Source organism: Mirounga leonina, unplaced genomic scaffold (assembly GCF_011800145.1).
Source record: "Mirounga leonina isolate KUSES-001 unplaced genomic scaffold, KU_Mleo_1.0 Mir_242, whole genome shotgun sequence".
NCBI lineage: Eukaryota > Metazoa > Chordata > Mammalia > Carnivora > Phocidae > Mirounga > Mirounga leonina.
Window position 1 is genome coordinate 1 of NW_023270627.1, and position 20,222 is coordinate 20,222.

Consider the following 20,222-nt stretch of genomic DNA (forward strand, 5'->3'; position numbering starts at 1 on the left):
AGGAGGAGATCCCGTCTGGCAAGAGGGCGCTGATAGAGAGTTACCAGAATCTGACCCGGGTGGCGGACTACTGTGAGAACAACTACATCCAGGTGAGGGGCGCGGGCGGGCGCGCGGGCGCTGGCCGGCCGGGCCGAGGATCCACAGCCTGGCGCCCAGTGACCAGCCCACGGGGCGGGGTGGGGAGCTGCCCTAACCTCCGCGGCTGCCTCAGCCCCAACCCCAACCCCCACCCCCGCCGGGGAGAGCAAGTGGCCGCGCTGAGGGAGTCGGGCTGCGATACAGGAAGTGGCTGTGGTGGTTGAAACCGGTAGAGGGGAGAGGGAAGATGGGCGAGGGAACCCAGAGCTCGCCGCCGCCGCAGCCCGGCGCCCCCCGCTGTCCGCCCCCCCCCGGGCTGGGCCCCCCGGGTCGCGCGCTGCCCTCGGCAGCCTGCCCTTCGCTGGACTCGTGTGGGAGAGCCGGCTGCCCCTCCGTCCCGAGAGGCGTCTCGGACGGGGAGAGGAAAGGGCAGGGACGAGGCGCGGGGAGGAGCGGCAGAAGGGAGAGGAAAAGCGGGGTGTGTGTCGGGGAGGGCGCGGTGGGGGCGATTGTGTCAGTTCAGCCCAGAGGGTGTGTCTTTTATTTATTTATTTTTTAAAGAATTTGTCATGAGTCACATTACACAGACCTCCCCGAGGAGAGGAGGAAGCGGTGGGGAGTGAGGGAGGGCGTGTAAGAGAAGTTAATCTCAAAATTCCTTTAACTGAAGGTTTGTAAATTTGCCTGGTTGTCCGTTTTCAAGTCGGGTTTTTTCCCCCTCATCATTTTCACTTCCGCCCCACCATAGTGTATTCTAGAGCTTGTTAGGACTATCGTTATTATAAAACGTAAATTATTCTTAACTACTTGGAAAAACGTCTTACTCTCTCTTCCCCAAAAGTGCTTGAACTGTTGGCTTTATAAGTAACTTAAAATAGAACGGTTGTAACCGCCGGTTGCTTATTTTCTGAGGTTTTTCTCTTTCCGACCTAAGTAAATGCATAGAATATGAATCCAGATAGATTATCGAACATATTTAGTCCTAGGACCATAAGATTAAATGTTGTACATTTTTTAGGGCATTCTTGAGCCCTTATTTATGACAGATTCTCGTTTGTTTTTATTTTAATGATTGAAAGTGATTTATGTTTTGGTAGTTTGGTTTGTAGATCTTTAACTGGGTAAACCAACAGTTTGCTATAGAAGCAAATAAAGAGCAGAGAGTCCTTTGTATCAATATAATGGCATCAAAAATCCTCTTGTTAGGATAAGACATAACCCAAACGTGCGTTGAAAGAATCGGGTTATTGCGATACAGAACTTAAGTATTTATAGAAATGCCTCCCATCTGATTATCATTTTTAAGAACCAGTAGTTTTCTGTGTTGGCAAATGCTTTTATTTTTAGAAGGAGATACTGTTTTCAGAATATTTTGAATATTTCTCAATTTCCATATTAGTAACATTCTATCTTCAGTATCAGCAGTAGGAATTTATCTCATAAACTTCTTCAAGCTTTTACTTTAGGAGTTCTGATAAACTTGTTGAATGCCCACCACGGTCTACTGTATTACTTGTTTTTGCAAACTTTGTAGTTAGCCTTTTAAAAAAATATTCTAAAATCTATAGGAACGTGAATATAGTTTTCAAAGAGAGAAGTGGTCTTGTAGTTTTGATATTAACACATACAACGTGTATTCAGCCTAACACGAAAAAGCCTTAAAATTGAGGTGAATCTCAATTTGCTGAAGGTTTTGAAGATTTTGAAAGTCAGAGTGAAAGCACAGGAAGTTAATTTGCCCCCAATCCAGAAAAGTCATTTCTTTGTAGAAGTCAGTAGATGAGTAGTACTTCATAAAAGGGTGGCTTCTTTTGTTTTGCGGGTTGGGAAATCTGACAAATGTATGGTGTGGTAACTGCTATGTGTTGGCAAATGCAAACGTGTTTTAACTTGTCTGTTGACTACTTTTTTTTCAGGTAGTTGTGTGCTGTAAGGTTTTCATTTTTTTCCTCCCTGACCTTGTTTCTCTTGCCACTATCATGTAGCTCTGAAGCACTTTTAAACTTTATTGGTAATATTCCTCGTTAAGAGAAATCATGGTATTTCTCTTGTAGTCTCTCTTAAACATGTTAGTACCATGGTGCCATAGCCATTGGCAGTGGCCCCAAATTGTTTTTGGTTGTTGTAAACTTGACACCAGTGAGGTATTCTGATTTTCCTGTGGTGGTGGTGGTGGGGGGGAGGCGGCGCGTGGGAGATGAAATTCACACAATGTTTGTTTTAGTAGCCTTGAAACCTTGGGCAGCATGATGCAGGCTACTAACTGCTTTCCTGAGATGCTCAGGTGGGGTCAGGCTCAGAAAGGCTCAGAGATGATGGAGACTGTGGAAGTTGATACAGTAGCTGTCTTTGTGGCATGCTGTGCTGCTAACTTTGGTGCTAGATATATCCATTTAGATGTCTTTTGAGATCTTTCTATATCCTTTCTGTGACCCTGATTGGGTTATAACCAACTTCCTACATAAACATACAACCTCTCAGGGAAAATATGCAGTCACTTGTGTTTTGAGAATTTTTTTTACTCAAGATGAGTTAATTTATTGCCTGGGTGATTTTTATCCTGAGTTCAATGTTTGTTTTGTTTTCCTACAGTTCATTCAGTTCAGGTAAGTTGTTTAGCAGACAAGGTCTTTTGGCTGTAGTGCAGTTGAGCCTAGAGCATGTTCTTAGCTCGTCAGGTCCTGTTGACTTTATTAAATTGTTTTATTAATAGCAAAACTTCTCAAAAGAGTCTATTATTGTAAAAAGGATGGGGCTTTTGAAATTGCTATGGGGAAATAATATTCAAAATATAAAATATTTTTTATAAAGACATGAGGAATAATCTTTGCCTTTTTCTGTCTTTAGTTTGAGTTTTTCTGGTGGGTTATGTCAAGGACAGTACTCCTCAACTTGCACACACTCTTCTGGCCAGTTCTCTTTGCTCTACTTTAGGGTCTGTATTGCCTTTGTCATGGGAACTGTCTTGGGGAATAGGAAGGTAAGCTAAGTGAAAAGGAGTAGAAACTGCTTAAGAAAAGTTTCTCAGCATGCAGATTGCTAGATTGGGGAAAGACATACAAGTCTTCCCTACAACTTAACTTGTTAATTTAATTTTTCTGCCTCGCATTCCCCCAACCAGAGCTATATTTGGGTTAACAAGTGTATTCCTTTTTTTAAAATCTGGGACTTTTTTTTTTTTTAAGATTTTATTTATTTATTTATTTGTCAGGGAGAGAGAGAGAGATCACAAGCAGGGGGAGCAGCAGAGGGAGAAGCAGGCTCCCGCTGAGCGAGGAACCCCATGCGGGACTCCATCACAGGACCCTGGGATCATGACCTGAGCTGAAGGCAGACGCTTAACGACTGAGCCACCCAGGCCACCCTAACAAGTATATTCTAAAGTCTGGGAGTATGAAGGGGATATCATCAGTGAGCTACTTAGTTTACCTTGTTTTTCTTTTTCCATGATGTTAGCTTATGCTCATTGCTCATTATGCACATTTGATCTTGGAAGGCAGGTAATTTTTGAGAAGGAATACTTTGGAGTACGTAAAAGCTAATGTTTGTGATACTGTACAATGTATGCCAGTTATAAATAATGTCAATTATTACAGTAATTCTATGATTTTCTTTTTTTTAACAGATGATCAGTCTGCAGTTAAGAGGCATCAAGTGCCTAGCCTAAAATTCCGTATCTTGTATTAGACAGTGTCTGGATTCAAACCCAGATTTTCTGATTCCATATCCTCAGTTCCTTTTTTTTTTTTTAAAGATTTTATTTATTTATTTGACAGAGAGACACAGCGAGAGAGGGAACACAAGCAGGGGGAGTGGGAGAGGGAGAAGCAGGCTTCCCGCCGAGCAGGGAGCCCGATGTGGGGCTTGATCCCAGGACCCTGGGACCATGACCTGAGCCAAAGGCAGACGCTTAATGACTGAGCCACCCAGGCGCCCCTCCTCAGTTCCTTTTAATGAATACTGACTGGGGTATTTACCTCAGCATAGAGGATAAAAAGCTGGTGTGAAGAGGGTACTATAATCGCTTCTATTTATTGAGTACCTACTCTGTCATAGTCTTTGCTGATTGATTTGTATTATCTTTAATCCTTACAAAAACTCTCCATGATAGGCAGTATTCTCACAGATGAGGAAATTAGAAGTCAGAAAAGTTAAATGAATTTTGTTTGATTATACAGTTAGTAATTGGCAGTCAGGGTTTCTGCCTAACTCTGAGAGGCTCCACAGGCTACAGTCTTACCATATCACACTGTCTCCAGACTCGAATGAGTCTAGAGCTCAAGAGACTAATTCAGAAGTGTCATGGGAGAGATGCCTGGGTGGCTCAGTCGTTAAGCGTCTGTCTTCAGCTCGGGTCATGATCCCGGGGTTCTGGGATCGAGTCCTGCATCGGGCTCCTTGCTCAGCGGGAAGCCTGCTTCTCCCTCTCTCACTACCCCTGCTTGTGTTCCTGCTCTCTATCGCTCTGTCAAATAAATAAATAAAATCTTAAAAAAAAAAAATGTCATGGGATAAATAGACTCTTGTTGGGCAAGTCTAGGAACCTAACAACTATTTTATCATTGTTTCTTCTGAATTCCAAGTTGGAAATACAAGAACAGGTATGTTTGTAATTTGGGGGCTTGCCTTCATCACCAAAGTGCTGAATTATAGGGATCAGGCTAGTTTTTCATTGAGCTTAGTGGATCCTTTTCCTTTCTATGCATCCTTGTCTGTTTTTTAAATTCTGATTCAGCTTTGCAATTGTGATAAAATTTGTAGAATAGTTAGTGGAAGTTAACAGGGGCGTCTGGGTGGTTCTGTCGATTACGCTTCTGCCTTTGGGACAGGTCATGATCTCCTGGTCCTGAGATTGAGCCCCGTATTGGGCTCCCTGCTCAGCGGGAAGTCTACTGCTCCCTCTCTCTGCCCCTCCACTTGCTTGTGTTTGCGCTCTCTCTCTCAAATAAATAAATAAAATCTTTAAACAAAATTAGTAGAAGTTAACAAAAAAGTCTTGAAATAATATGGTTACTTCTGATTTCCACACGAATTAGGTTCAGGTAAAGACAGTCAAAATGATTAAGGAGATTAGGATGGATTGGAAATGGTGTAATTCTTAGAATTGCACTTTGCATTTTGAGTACAGCAGGGGCTTGTGAAATTAGAGATCTAGGTTGGAAATCTAAATGAATTAAATAGGCTTTTAGTAATGTACAGTGTGGTGACTATAGTTAATACTGAATTGTGCATTTGAAAGTTGCTAAGAGAGGGCGCCTGGGTGGCTCAGTTGGTTAAGCAACTGCCTTCGGCTCAGGTCATGATCCCGGAGTCCTGGGATCGAGTCCCACGTTGGGCTCCCGACTCAGCGGGGAGCCTGCTTCTCCCTCTGACCCTCTCCCCTCTCGTGCTGTTTCTCTGTCTCTCTCTCTTTGTCTCAAATAAGTAAATAAAATCTTTAAAAAAAAAAAAAAAAAAAAAGAAAGTTGCTAAGAGAATGGATCTTAAAAATTTTCACCATAGGAAAGAAAAAAAGTTACAACTGTGTGGTGATGGATGTTAACTAGATTTATTGTGGTGATCATTTTGCAGTATATACACATACTGAATGATGTACATGTGAAACTAAAGTTACGACAATTATATTTAAAGTAAATACAGGGCTTTTTAAAAAATATTTTATTTGAGAGAGACTGAGTGAGAGAGTATGAGTGGGAGAAGGGGCAGAGGCAGAAAGAGAAGCAGACACCCCCTTGAGCAGGGAGCCCCATGTGGGGCTTGATCCCAGGACCCCGACATCACGACCCAAGCCAAAGGCAGATGCTTAACCAACTGAGCCATGTGCCCCAGGACTTTATTTTTAAATTTTATTTATTTTTTTCAAAACAGGGCTTTAGATAATTTTATGGCAGATCCTCAGTTAGTTGTTAGTTGATCTATACCATGTCACAACATGTTTATTTTTTATTTTTATTTTTTTAAAGATTTTATTTATTTGACAGAGACACAGCGAGAGAGGGAACACAAACAGGGGGAGTGGGAGAGGGAGAAGCAGGCTCCCCGCGGAGCTGGGAGCCCGATGCGGGGCTTGATCCCAGGGCCCTGGGATCATGACCTGAGCCGAAGGCAGACGCTTAACGACTGAGCCACCCAGGCGCCCCCACAACATGTTTATTAATGTTGCAGTGAAGCAGATAGGATCTGACCTTGCATATTAGGTCTTACAAAAGTCCGTTCGTAAGGATAGAATATTATATCAATTCTTAATAATAATACTCTCAAGAATATGGATTATTTTTTAGGGCTGTATGTCATTTGAAAGTTTGTATTAAAACTAATGTCCTGGAGTGCCTGGGTGGCTCAGTCAGTTAAGCATCTGACTCTTGGTTTCCACTCAGGTCATGATCTCAGGGTGGTGAGATGAAGCCCTGTGTTGGGCTCTGTGCTCAGTGTGAAATCTGCTTGAAATTCTCTCTCCCTCCTCTAACCCTCCCCAATCAAAATAAATAAAATCTTTTTTTTTTTTTTTTAGAGAGTTTATTTATTGGGGCACCTGGGTGGCTCAGTCATTAAGTGTCTGCCTTCGGCTCAGGTCATGATCCCAGGGTCCTGGGATCGAGCCCCGCATCGGGCTCCCTGCTCCGCGGGAAGCCTGCTTCTCCCTCTCCCACTCCCCCTGCTTGTGTTCCCTCTCTCGCTGTGTCTCTCTCTGTCAAATAAATAAAATCTTTAAAAAAAAAAAAGATTTTATTTATTTATTTGACAGAGAGAGAGAGACAGTGAGAGAGAGAACACAGTAGGGGAAGTGGGAGAGGGAGAATGAGGGTCCCCCCTGAGTAAGGAGCCTGATGCGGGGCTCAGTTCCAGGACCCTGAGATCACAACCCTAGCCGAAGGCAGATGCTTAACGACTGAGCCACCCAGGTGCCCCCAAATAAATAAAATCTTAAAAACAATAAATAAAATTAATGTCCTCTCCTTTTTCCTTTTGTAACTTTAATACTAATAAGAACTTTACCTGTGGTGCTTTGATCTAGTCCTGATCTGTTTAGATCCTGAGTTTTAGCGTGCTTGTGTCTTTTGGACATCCTGGTCCCTCAGGATGATGACACTTTTTAATTCCTTCTGTGTGCTTCTGCTTCCTCCATTTGGTTCTGAGAGCTGAAGAATGCTAATACTTCTTGTAGTGGAAGAAAGGTATTTGAACAAATGGCGGTCTGATCTGTGGTTGTGGTTGGAATAACCCTACCATTTCCAATCCATCCTAATCTCAGTTATTTAGAATAACCCTTTTTATCTATCTTGAGTGAAATTTGTCCTAGGAATTACATCTGTGAGTTAACAGACAGAAATATATTAGCCAGAAAGGAAGAGCACTAACATTGGGAGAAGAGGCTGAATCAAACATTAGATTATGTAGATGTAATTCCATAAAAATTCCATGTTGGTATGAAAAGTAAGTTTAAAGTAATAGTTAAATGCTAATTTAGGGTCATTAAAAAAGTCTGAAGAGTGCCTGGCTGGCTCAGTCAGTCTGAAAAGCATGCGACTCTTGATCTTGCTCTTGAGCTCTGAGTCGTGGCTTTGAGCCCCATGTTGGCTGTAGAGATTACTGGGGAAAAAAAAAAAAAAAAACTTAAAAAAAAAAGTTTGAATTTTGGGGGAGTTGTATAGTTTTTCTAATGTCTTTTTGTGTCGATTTTGATCTCCATTAAAGTGTTTGATTTTAGAAGAAATAATAGTCAAACCCCAGAACTAGAAATTTTTTAGTCCCTAATTATTTATTAAGACACAATATCAAAAAATAAGGGATTTAAAAAAAATTACAGCATTAAGGGGTGCCTGGGTGGTTTAATCGGTAAGCGGCCAACTCTTGATCTCAGCTCAAGTCTTGATCTCAGGGTCATGAGTTTCCAGCTCTGGGTTGGAGCCCAGCATGGAGTCTACTTTAAAAAAAAAAAAAAATTACAGCATTGAAAAGATAAAACAATTGGAAAATAGTAATTATTGGATTTTATTTTTATTTATTTAAAGTTTTTTTTTTTTTTTTAAAGATTTTATTTATTTGAGAGAAAGAGAGAGAGATAGTGAACATGAACAGGGGGAAGAGGAAGGAGCCCGATGCTGTACTTAATCCCAGGACTCTGGGATCATGACCTGAGCTGAAGGCAAATGCTTAACCAACTCAACCACCCAGGCATCCCGGGATTTCATTTCATTTCATTGAGAGCAAGAGAGAGTGAGAGAGAGCATGAGCTGGGGGAGAGGCAGGTGGAGAGGGAAAGACAGACTCCCCGCTGAGCAGGGAGCCCATGCGGGGCTCGATCCTAGGACCCTGGGACCATGACCTGAGCCAAAGGCAGACGCTTAACCGACTGAGCCACCCAGGTGCCCCTGGATTTCATTTTTAAAGGAAATAGCTGATCTGATCATTTTAACAGTAAACATTAATTCCTTAGAAAGGAGACTTGAAATTTTCTATTCAAGTTTTTTAGTGTTACCACTCTGTGTCAACTGAAATAAGTACAGTCAACTTTGGATCTACTAATTTTCTCTATTTACAAAATGAAGTTTTCTTAGAAATAGTTTGTAGGAAATTGAAGTTTGTGAAGAAAATCTGAAAGCAAAATAAAACATCCTTAGAAAGATAATATGTATTTGTTATCAAACAGATTCTAATTTTTTTTTTTAAGATTTTATTTATTTATTTGACAGAGAGAGAGAGCAGGAACACAAGCAGGGGGAGTGGGAGAGGGAGAAGCAGGCTTCCTGCAGAGCAGGGAGGCCGATGCGGGGCTTGATCCCAGGACCCTAGGATCATGACCTGAGCCGAAGGCAGATGCTTAACAACTGAGCCACCCGGGCACCCCAAATAGATTCTAATTTTGATATGTGTCTGAGCTTTAGCAACTTCAAATGTTGGCAGAATTGTGATTTATGTTGATTAAGGAATATTGGTAGGATTATTTCAAATATAACTTAATGTATAAAGAAACTAATTTTAAATCTTATTTTACCAATAATTAACACAATAATTAAAAAGTTATGGAAAATTTTAAACATTCAGAAATGGAGAGAATATATAATGAAACCTCAAATGTTCATCACCCACCTTTAACAATTATTAACTCATGGTGAGTCTCCTTTTATCTATATTCCTCTTAAATCTCCCTACTATTATTAAAAAGTCTATCTTTGGGGCGCCTGGGTGGCTCAGTCGTTGGGCGTCTGCCTTCGGCTCAGGTCATGATCCCAGGGTCCTGGGATCGAGCCCTGCATTGGGCTCCCTGCTAGGCAGGAGGCCTGCTTCTCCCTCTCGCACTCCCCCTGCTTGTGTTCCCTCTCTTGCTGTCTCTCTCTGTCAAATAAATAAAATCTTTAAAAAAAAAAAGCCTATTTTTTACATATCATTTTATCCATAAATATTTTAGTATATTCCACTAAAAGATAAAGGCTTATTATTAAATCCATTGCATAACTTTTATATGTAGAGAAAAAAGATAATGAATGTTACTATAATTTACTTGTGACAGAAAGTAAAGACCTCTAAAATAATTAATATATATATATATTTACAGTTAACATATTTTTAGTTTTAAAAAAAAATTTTTATTTGTCAGAGAGAGCACAGGTAGCCTGGCAGACGGAGAAGCAGGCTTTCTGTTGAGCAAGGAGCCCGTGGTGGGACTCACTCCCAGGATCCTGGGATCATGACCTGAGCTGAAGGCAGACATCTAACCAACTGAACCACCCAGGCGTCCCAACATATTTTTAACTTATAGCTAATTTTGTTAGTGATTCCTGCCACAGGTTGATTAGATATAGCTATATTATTTGGTTTGTAATGGAAGTTTTTTTTTTTTTGAGGATTTAATTGGCTTTATTAAGCAATTCATGAATTAGGGATCATTCCACATAGCAAGTAGAGGGGAGCTCCCAAGTGGAATTTTTTTATTGAGGTATAATTCATATAATATAAAACCAACCATTTTAAAGTGTATAGTTCAATCGTATTTAGTACATTTACAGTGTTGTGCATTCGTCACCTTGATCTAGTTCCAAAACATTTTTATGACCCCTCAAAATAACCTTGTACTCATTAAGCAGTTTGTCTCTATCCCTACCCACCTAGTACCTGGCATCCACCAATTTGCTGTCTCTCTCTCTGAATTTACCTATTCTATATAGTTCATATAAGTGGAATTATACGATTGTTTCTGGCTTCTTTCCCTTCAGAGTAAGTATAATATTTTTGAGATTCATTCATTTTATAGCATTTTATAGCATGTGTTAGTACTTAGTCCCTTTTTATGACTGAGTGTATGTCATCCATTGATGGACATTTGAGTTGTTTCTATCTTTTGGCTATTGTGAATGGTATTGCTATAAATATTCATGTATGGTATTTATTTGAGTGCTTCTTTGCAGTTCTTTGGCATATATACACCTAGGAGTGGTTTATAATACTCTTGTTGTGAAATATATAACTTAAGTTTGTACTGTAGTACCATTATATTGCAGTGTAATGAGGGAATTCCAGGCATGAACGTATACTCAGAATTTCATTGTAAGTTGATAGAAAATAAGACTTAGACCCTAATTTTTCATTTTATTTTATTTTTTATTTTTTTAAAATTTTTAAAGATTTTATTTATTTATTTGACAGAGAGAGACACAGCGAGAGAGGGAACATAAGCAGGGGGAGTGGGAGAGGGAGAAGCAGGCTCCCCGCGGAGCAGGGAGCCAGATGCGGGACTTGATCCCAGGACCCTGGTATCATGATGCAAGCAGAAGGCAGATGCTTAATGACAGAGCCACCCAGGCGCCCCTAATTTTTCATTTTATTTATAAGCTTAATTTCCCCCCTGATTACCAAAGTAATATTAAATATGGTAATTGCACAAATTTTAAATTTTTTAGAAATATACATGGCTTAGACAGTTACAAGTTGGTGGAGCTTGTGACTCTTGATGTTGGGGTTGTGAGTTTGAGCCCCATGTTGGGTATAGAGATTACTTAAAATCTTTAAAAAAACACTTCTGTGTACAGCCTTTAAAGAATGTGTTGAAAGTTTTTGCTGTATAGTTGGTAAACTCATATTAAGGCAGAAAATATTTGTCATAATGTATTTTATTTTATTTTTATTTATTTATTTTTTTAAAGATTTTATTTTTTTGACAGAGAGATAGATGCACAGCGAGAGGGGAACACAAGCAGGGGGAATGGGAGAGGGAGAAGCTGCTCACCCGATGTGGGGCTTGATCCCAGGACCCTGGGATCAGGACTTGAGCCGAAGCGAGATACTTAACGATGGAGCCACCCAGGTGCCCGCCCCCCTTTTTTTATAATATATTTTAAAAACTAAAAACATTCTGAAACTTGTGTAAGATTATCTAATTATTAAATCAAATGTGAATTCTTATTCAGAGCTTAAATGAAGCTTAGTATGCAAGATGTGCATCTGGATATTCTCAGCTGCTTTTAATTAGAGCAAATTTTCTTTATCTCCTTGAAACTTAAAGGGAACAAAAATACTGTGCTAATGACAATGTATATTGAAAAAAATTCAATTTACCTTTAAGTCACATGTTTCCTGAATGCTTTTTATTTAATTCCTAGTAGTAATTTCTACATGCTGTGATAAAATTGCATTTTTTTTTTTAAAGATTTTATTTATTTATTTGACAAGAGACAAAGCGAGAAAGGGAACACAAGCAGGGGGAGTGGGAGAGGGAGAAGCAGGCTTCCCACCGAGCAGGGAGCCCGATGTGGGGCTCGATCCCAGGACCCTGGGATCATGACCTGAGCCGAAGGCAGATGCTTAACTGACTGAGCCACCCAGATGCCCCTAAAATTTTTTTTTTAAGTAATCTCTGCACCCAGCCTGAGGCTTGAACTCACAACACTGAGATCAAGAATCTTACTGAGCCAGCCAGGTGCCCCAAACATGGTGCTTTTTGAGAACCCTTTCTATTTATGCCATGGGGAATTAATGTCTTCCAGAAAGGTAAACATGGAAATGTATATAATGCGTCATGTGGAAAAAGATACTTGTTGGTTCAAATATTAGCAACCTAAGACAATAACAAATACATATTTAAAAAAGTTGTGTACTGGAAAGGGTTTATGAGTGCCATTTTATTTTTTATTTTTTTTTAAGGATTTAGTTATTTTAGAGAGAGCATGATGGGGGGAGGCAGAAGGAGAGGGGGAGAGAGAGAATCAGACTCCCTGCTGAGTGCAGAGCTGATGAGGGGCTCCATCTCATGACCCCGAGATCATGATATGGGGCACTCACAGGGGCACTCAGGTGCCCCTGTGAGTGCCATTTTAAAATCATGGTTATACTCAGAAGTGGGCCCTTAACATAGCCCAGCAATCCCACTGTATTTTTCACATCAGTATATTCTTCTGCTCACCATAAACTGTTTTAAATTTTCTCTTCCCTTTTAAAATCTCTTTTCTAATCTTTTATTCCATAGAGAAAATGGTCCTCATTATATGACATATAATTTCTTACCACTACATCTCCAAGCCTACTAGCATCCGTATCCAACCTGTTCTACTTCCTTCTTGTAGTGGAGGAGAGATGTCCTTCCTCCTAGCTAAGGTCAGTCCTTATCTTTGCTCTGAGTGCCATTTTCTCTTACCTTTTCAGAAGGCTTACACTTCTTATATCTTTCCTTCTCTATTGAATTTGTGCAGTTGGAATCAAAACATCTCAAGTCTTTCCCATATGAGAAAATTATCCTTTGACTTCATAGAGCCATGTAGTAACTGACCTCTTATCTATGTTGCTTAAGAGTTTTTTTAAAATTATCGTCTGCACCTTTCTCCATCCCTCACTTTGCATTCCCTCTTTTTTTTTTTTTTTTTTTAAAGATTTTATTTATTTATTTGACAGAGAGAGACACAGCGAGAGAGGGAACACAAGCAGGGGGAGTGGGAGAGGGAGAAGCCCGCTTCCCATTGAGAAGGGAGCCCAGTGTGGGGCTCGATCCCAGACCCTAGGATCATGACCCAAGCTGAAGGCAGACGCTTAACGACTGAGCCACCCAGGCGCCCCTGCATTCACTCTTTAACCTGTTCTGTTTTGTCTGTCATCGTCACTGCTGCACTGAAATTGTGTTCAGTAATCTACATGCTGCAAAATTCATTGAATTCTGCTTAGTTCTCTTTTTTTAATGGTAGATATTTTTTAAAGATTTATTTATTTTAGAGAGGGAGAGAGCATGTGTGTGCACGAGTGGGAGGGACAGAGGGAGAGAGAGTCCCAAGCCTAGTGTGGGGCTTGATCTCGATGACCCTGAGATCATGACTTGAGCTGAAACTAAGAGTTGCATACTCAGCCGACTACTGAGCCACCCAGATGTGCACCCCCCTGTTTAGTTCTCATTTTGCTTGTCTTCTCAGCATCATTTCACACAATTGATTATTTCCCCTTTTTTGGAAAAGCTAATCCTTTGGCTTTTGTGATGGCATTCTTTCCTACTTTCCCTGTTACTTTCTAGCCCCTTGTTCTCCTTTACTTTTAAATATTTTTTTTAAAATTTAACTTTACTATTTTTTAAGGTACTAGGTGTTCCTTTTTTTTTTTTGGAGTGTAGTTAATACATGATGTTAAATTAGTTTCAGATGTTCAGGGTAGTGATTCCAGAGAAGTCTCTACATTATGCTATGCTCACTACAGTGTAGTTACCATCCGTTACCATACAATGCTATTCCAGTATCATTGACTATCTTCCCTATTTGTACCTTTTACCCTGTGACTTATTCATTCCATAACTTGAAGACTATAGCTCCCACTCCCCTTCACTTATTTTATCCAATTCCCCACCCTACTTTTAAGTATTAAATGGCCTATGATACCTCTGCTTGTTTGAATCATAGGTGCCTCAGACTTAAGATGCTAGAAACTGAATTCATCACCCTTCCCCAGTCTCCTTTACTACTGTCCATTCACTCATTTATTAGAAACCTAGACATCATTCTTGACTCCATTATTCCTCTTTGTCTTTGTCCTCTCCTCCCAGTTCGTCTGTAACAGGTCCTGTTGATTTGTAAGTATCTCTTCAATTGGCCTATTCCATCTATACCATCCCAATGTAAAGCTTAGACAACTGCTATAGCTTCTAATTGTCTTTACATCACCACATACCTTCCCCTGATCACATTCCCATTATCTATACTGTGGCTCAAGTGGTATTTTCAAAAGAGAAATCTGATCATGTCACTCCCTGCTTAAAAATCTTTCAGTAATTCCCCATAAGTATACAGTCTCACAGTAATACCTAAGAGGCCCTTTATAGCATAGCTCCTATTTTTCTAGTCTTGCTGCGTTCATCCCATTACCCTCATCTTAACCAGTTATTTTGGTCTTTCAGTTTTTGAAATTTCATTCTTTTCTGCCTTCTCAACTGTCGTTCTCTCACTAGAAAGCTTGTTTCTCAGTCTGAATATTACCATTTGTCAGGTCTTGTAGTTCAGAGAAAATTACTGTACGTATTTATTCTTCACTTGATAAAAATTCTTTGAGTACCTACCATGTGTCAGGTACTCTTAGGTCCCAGAGATACTATAGTAAGGCCAAGTACCTACCCTTAGGAAGTTTTCATTATAGGGATGAGGAGACAGACAATAAACACCAAAAAATAAGACTGTTTAGATAGGGAGAAGTGCTGTTTGGAAAATTAAATGGGAAAACAAAGTGATTAAAAAATGGGCAGAGGACCTGAATTGATATTTTTCTGAAGAAGTTGTGCAGATGGCCAACAGACACATGGAAAGATGCTCAACATTACTAATCATCAGGGAAGTGCAAATCAAAACCACAGTGATATCACCTATACCTGTCAGAATGGTTTGAATCACAAAAGACAAAAAATAACAAATGTTGGTGAGGATGTGGAGAAAAAGGAACCCTGTGCACTCTTGGTGGGAATGTAAATTAGTACAGCCACTGTGGAAAACAGTATGTAACTTCCTCAAAAAATTAGAAATACTATATGATCCAGGGGTGCCTGGGTGGCTCAGTCGTTAAGCATCTGCCTTTGGCTCAGGTCATGATCCCAGGGTCCTGGGATCGAGCCCCGCATCGGGCTCCCTGCTCAGTGGGAAGCCTGCTTCTCCCACTCCCCCTGCTTGTGTCCCCTCTCTTGCTGTGTCTCTCTCAAATAAATAAATAAAATCTTAAAAAAAAAAGTTAAAAAGAAAGAAATACTATATGATCCAATAATTTCACTTCTGGGTATTTACCCAAAGAAAATGAAAACACTAATTTGAAAAGATATATGCACTCCTGTGTTTATTGCAGCATTATTTACAATAGCCAAGATATGGAAGCAATCAAAATGTCCATCGATAGATGTATGGATAAGGAAGATGTGGTAGACAGACAGACAGACAGACACACACACAGTGGAATATTATTTAGCCATGAAAAGGACGAGAATTTGCCATTTGTGATAACATGGATGAACCTAGAGGGTATAATGCTAAGTGAAATAAATCAGACCAAGAAAGACAAATACCATAGGATTTAACTCATGTGGAATCTAAAAAACAAAACAAATGAGTAAACAAAAAGTAGAATCAGACTTGTAAATACATAGAACAAAGTGATGGTTGCCAGAGGGAAGGGAGTGTGGGCAAAATGGACGAAGGGGAGTGGGAGATACAGGCTTCCAGTTATGGAATGAATAAATCATAGGAATAAAAGGCACAGCATAGGGAATATAGTTAATGATACTGTAATAGTATGGTGACAGATGGTAGCTACACTTGTGGTGAGCACAGCATAATGTATAGACTTCTCTGGAATCACTGTTGTACACCTGAAACTACTGTAACATTGTGTGTCAATTATACTAAAAATATTAAATACAACAGAGCAAATAAACCTAATATTACTCTGACCTGGTTAAAAAAGAAAAACACCAGCAAGATACTTAAATGGGGTGATGATAAAGAAAATTTGAATTGGAAGGAGGACTTCTTTAAGGAAGTTAGGGAGTGGTACTATGTGGAGGTGACATTAGAGCTGAGACGCGGAAGGTAGATCTGACATCTTCCATGTGAAGATCTGTGGAAAAGGAAAGATGGGAAAAATCTTTCTAAGGGTAATGTGGCTAGAGGATAGTTAGTGAGAGGGAAACTGGTAGGAGAAAGGTCAGAGATTGTCAGGAGCCAGATTATGTAGGGCCTTGAAGGCCTTGAAAAGTGGTTTGATTTTATTCAAGTGTGTTGGGGTATCATTAGAGTACTTGATTTACCTTTTAAAAGAAGTTTTTAAAATAATCATTTTTAAAAGAATTTTTTTAAAGAAAAATTCCACTCAGGCTACTGAGTGGAAAACATACTGAAGGGAAGGCAAGAGCAGAATCAACCAGCGGGGAGGGTATCCTGGTAGTCCAGGCAGGAAATGAGAATTGCTTATACTTTAGTGTGGGGTGGGGAATTAAGGGGGGAGAGCTTGCATATTTTTAAGGCAGAGCTGGACTGGACTTACTGGTGGATTGGATATGGGGTATGAAGGAAAGAAAGGAATCTAAGGATGACTTCTAGTTCAGATTTTTTTCTAAGTATGTCAGTGGATGGTAGTACATATGTGGGAGGATAATCAAGAGTACTGGTTGTTAAGTATGAGATACCAGTTAGACAACCAAATAGGCCAGATGGTCATTCTGGAGCTTAGAAAAGAGTCAGAGTTGGTGATCAATGTTTAGGAGTCATCACAGAATAGATAAGCACTGTCTCACAGAAATATAATGTGAGGCACATACGTAATTTAAAAATTTTCTAATAGCCACATTAAATAAGTGTGAAGAAACAGGTTGAAATTAATTATAATGACCTAGTGCATCCAAAATAATTATTTCAGTAAGCAACCAGCATAGTTAATTAAAGGGATCTTTTACTGCTTTTTTTTTTTTTTTTTGTACTAAGTATTTGGAATCTGATGTATTTTATACTTAACAGCACATCTTAGTTGGGACATGGGTAGTGAAAAACTGGGAGGATTAATGAGTGGGAAGTGCTGTGGTATGAAAGGATAGTTGGAATTGAGGTACTAGAGTAAGTAAACTGTAGAGATGGAAGTTGTGTGTTTAGAATGTGGGATTTTTGAAATCTAGATTTTTGAAATCGATGTAATTATTTGTGATCATGGGAGTTTTTGACTGTGGTGAAGAAAAAAATGGAACAAAAATTGTTTCAGGGGGTACCTGGGTGGCTCAGTCGTTAAGCGTCTGCCTTCGGCTCGGGTCATGATCCCAGGGTCCTGGGATCGAGCCCCACATCGGGCTCCCTGCTCCGCGGGAAGCCTGCTTCTCCCTCTCCCACTCCCCCTGCTTGTGTTCCCTCTCTCGCTGTCTCTCTCTCTCTGTTGAAAAATAAATAAAATCTTTAAAAAAAAAAAATTGTTTCAGTTCAGGAGGTCAAGTGAGAGGCAAGGGTTTTTGGTGGATTATCTGAGTGTATGTTGACATCCCTAAGAAAAATGATATGAATAGTGGTGAATTAGTGAGCCAGATGTTAGAGTCCCTCCAGTGTGGTGGATGTTGGTAGATGACACTTATAAGGAGGTTACTTCCTTAGAGACCTCAGTTTATACCCTGTTAAATGCTCACATAGAATCCTATAGCCTCTGTAGCACTCATTGCACCTGTTTGACGCTTGATGCCAATCTCCAAGAAAGCCGGACCAGGTTTTTCTAGTTTATTTCTGTAGCTCCACTACCTGCTCAATACCTGGCACATAAATTCTCATAAAGTGTAAAGAAGTCTGGAAGCTTGGGGGCGCCTGGGTGGCTCAGGCGGTTAAGCGTCTGCCTTCAACTCAGGTCATGATCCCAGTGTCCTGGGATCGAGCCCCGCATCGGGCTCCCTGCTCAGCTGGAAGCCTGCATCTCCCTCTCCTACTCCCCCTGCTTGTGTTCCCTCTCTCTCTGTCTCTATGTCAAATAAATAAAATTAAAAAAAAAAAAAGAAGTCTGGAAGCTTGGTTCTAGTCCTCATTCCATCATGAATTAGTTTTATTGTAACCAGCATTTAACTGTCTTTTACCTTCTGTTTTGAACTGGCTTATGTCCAGTGACAATTCTTTATTTTTATTAAAAAATTTTTTTAAAGAATTTGAGATTTTGTGCATGTATGAGTGGGAGGGAAGGGCAGATGGAGAGGGAGAAGCAGACTCCCCACTAAGCAGGAAGCCTGACGTGTGGTTGTATCCCAGAACCTGGAAATCGTGACCGGAGCCGAAGGCAGACGCTCTAACCAACCAAGCTACCAGGCGCCCCTATTTTTATTTTAATTTTTATTTTATTTTATTTTTAAAGATTGTATTTATTTATTTGAGAGAGAGAGAATGAGAGACAGAGAGCATGAGAGGGAGGAGGGTCAGAGGGAGAAGCAGACTCCCTGCCGAGCAGGGAGCACGATACGGGACTCGATCCTGGGACTCCAGGATCATGACCTGAGCCGAAGGCAGTCGCTTAACCAACTGAGCCACCCAGGCGCCCCAGGCGCCCCTATTTTTTAAAAAAATTCTTAAGTTTTAATTCCAGTTATTTAATACACAGTGTAATATTAGTTTCAGGTGTACAATATAGTGATTCAACAGTTCTGTGCATCACCAGATACTCATGATGACAAGTACACTCCTAATCCCCAGATTGACAATTCTGATTTTTAGTAAAGTTTGTTCCTGTGTATTTGACTTCCAGCCTGACAATTCTGGTGTTTTTCATTAGTTTCTGAGTTCTTCAGTTTTCTCCAGAACAAAAAAACAAATCTCTGATTTACTTATACCTGTTCCTTCCATTGTGTTGTTAGCAGATGTTATGTTTAAATGTTTACTTTGTTATAATTAAGATACCAAAACACTGAATAAACAGATTGTTGAGGAAATGATTTAATTCCAGTTGTTTTGAACTGTGATTCCTCTTAAACATTCTTTAAAAAAAAATTTTTTTTTTACTTTTTAAAGATTTTATTTATTCATTTGAGAGAGAGAGAGAGAGACAGAGCACAAGCAGGGAGAGAGGCAGAGGGAGAGGGAGAAGCAGACTCCCCGCTGAGCCGGGAGCCTGACAGGGGGCTTGATCTGAGGAGCTGGAGATCATGACCTGTGCTGAAGGCAGATGCCCAACCATCTGAGCCACCCAGGCGCCCTCCTCTTAAACATTCTTAAAACCTTTTTGTTAAAATCAATTTTTTCCAAGTCTTACTGAACAGAGAATATGTAGGGGAGGATGTGTTAGAATGTCTTTTTCTTTATCTCTTGATCAGTTTTCTACAATATAGATCAATAATACTGAAACTTATGGTCTCAGGACTCTATACTCTTGAGTATTGAGGTCCTCAGAGAACTTTAGGTGAGTTATATCAATATTTACTGTATCAGAAATTAAGACCAAGTTTATTTATTTTTTTAAAAGATTTTATTTATTTATTTGACAGAGAGACAGTGAGAGAGGGAACATAAGCAGGGGGAGCGGGAGAGGGAGAAGCAGGCAGGGAGCCCGATGTGGGGCTCGATCCCAGGATTCTGGGATCATGACCTGAGCCGAAGGCAGATGCTTAACAACTGAGCCACCCAGGTGCTCCCAAAATTAAGACCAAGTTTAAAATATTTATTAATTCAGTTAAAATAACATGTAATGGGTTTAATAATTTTAACGTAAATAATAGATTTTTGGAAAATAACCATAATTTTCCAAAACAAAAAAAATTGTTTAATAGGAAGAGTGGCATTATTTTACATGATTGCAAATCTCTTTAGTGACTAATAGCTAAATTCTCATCTGCTTCTGCATTCAATCTGTTATGGTATTTTATGAAGTATATGAGAAAATCTGGCTTCATACAGTTGTGTAGTTGGAAGGAGGAGTTGGATTTGGGAGGAGTATTTTTTGCATGTAATTGTGGATAATTTTTGTGGGTTTTTTTTTATTAAAGATTTTTTAAAATTTTATTTTATTTATTTGAGAGAGAGAGAATGAGAGAGAGCACATGAGAGGGGGGAGGGCCAGAGGGAGAAGCAGACTCCCTGCCGAGCAGGGAGCCTGATGCGGGACTCGATCCAGGGACTCCAGGATCATGACCTGAGCCGAAGGCAGTCGCTTAACTGACTGAGCCACCCAGGCGCCCTTTTTTTTTTTTTTTT

At 40.0% G+C, this 20,222-nt stretch overlaps 1 protein-coding gene across 1 annotated transcript in view; it reads left to right on the plus strand.

Moving 5' to 3' along the window:
• Window positions 1–5: 5 nt before the first annotated feature.
• Window positions 6–20,222, plus strand: part of ABI1 (abl interactor 1) — a gene marked incomplete at its 5' end in the record, with an annotated part of 138,076 nt that continues 117,859 nt past the window's right edge. The window contains one exon of the mRNA XM_035029477.1: window positions 6–92. Within this exon, the coding sequence (XP_034885368.1) occupies window positions 6–92 (87 nt within the window). The remainder of the gene's footprint in view (window positions 93–20,222) is intronic.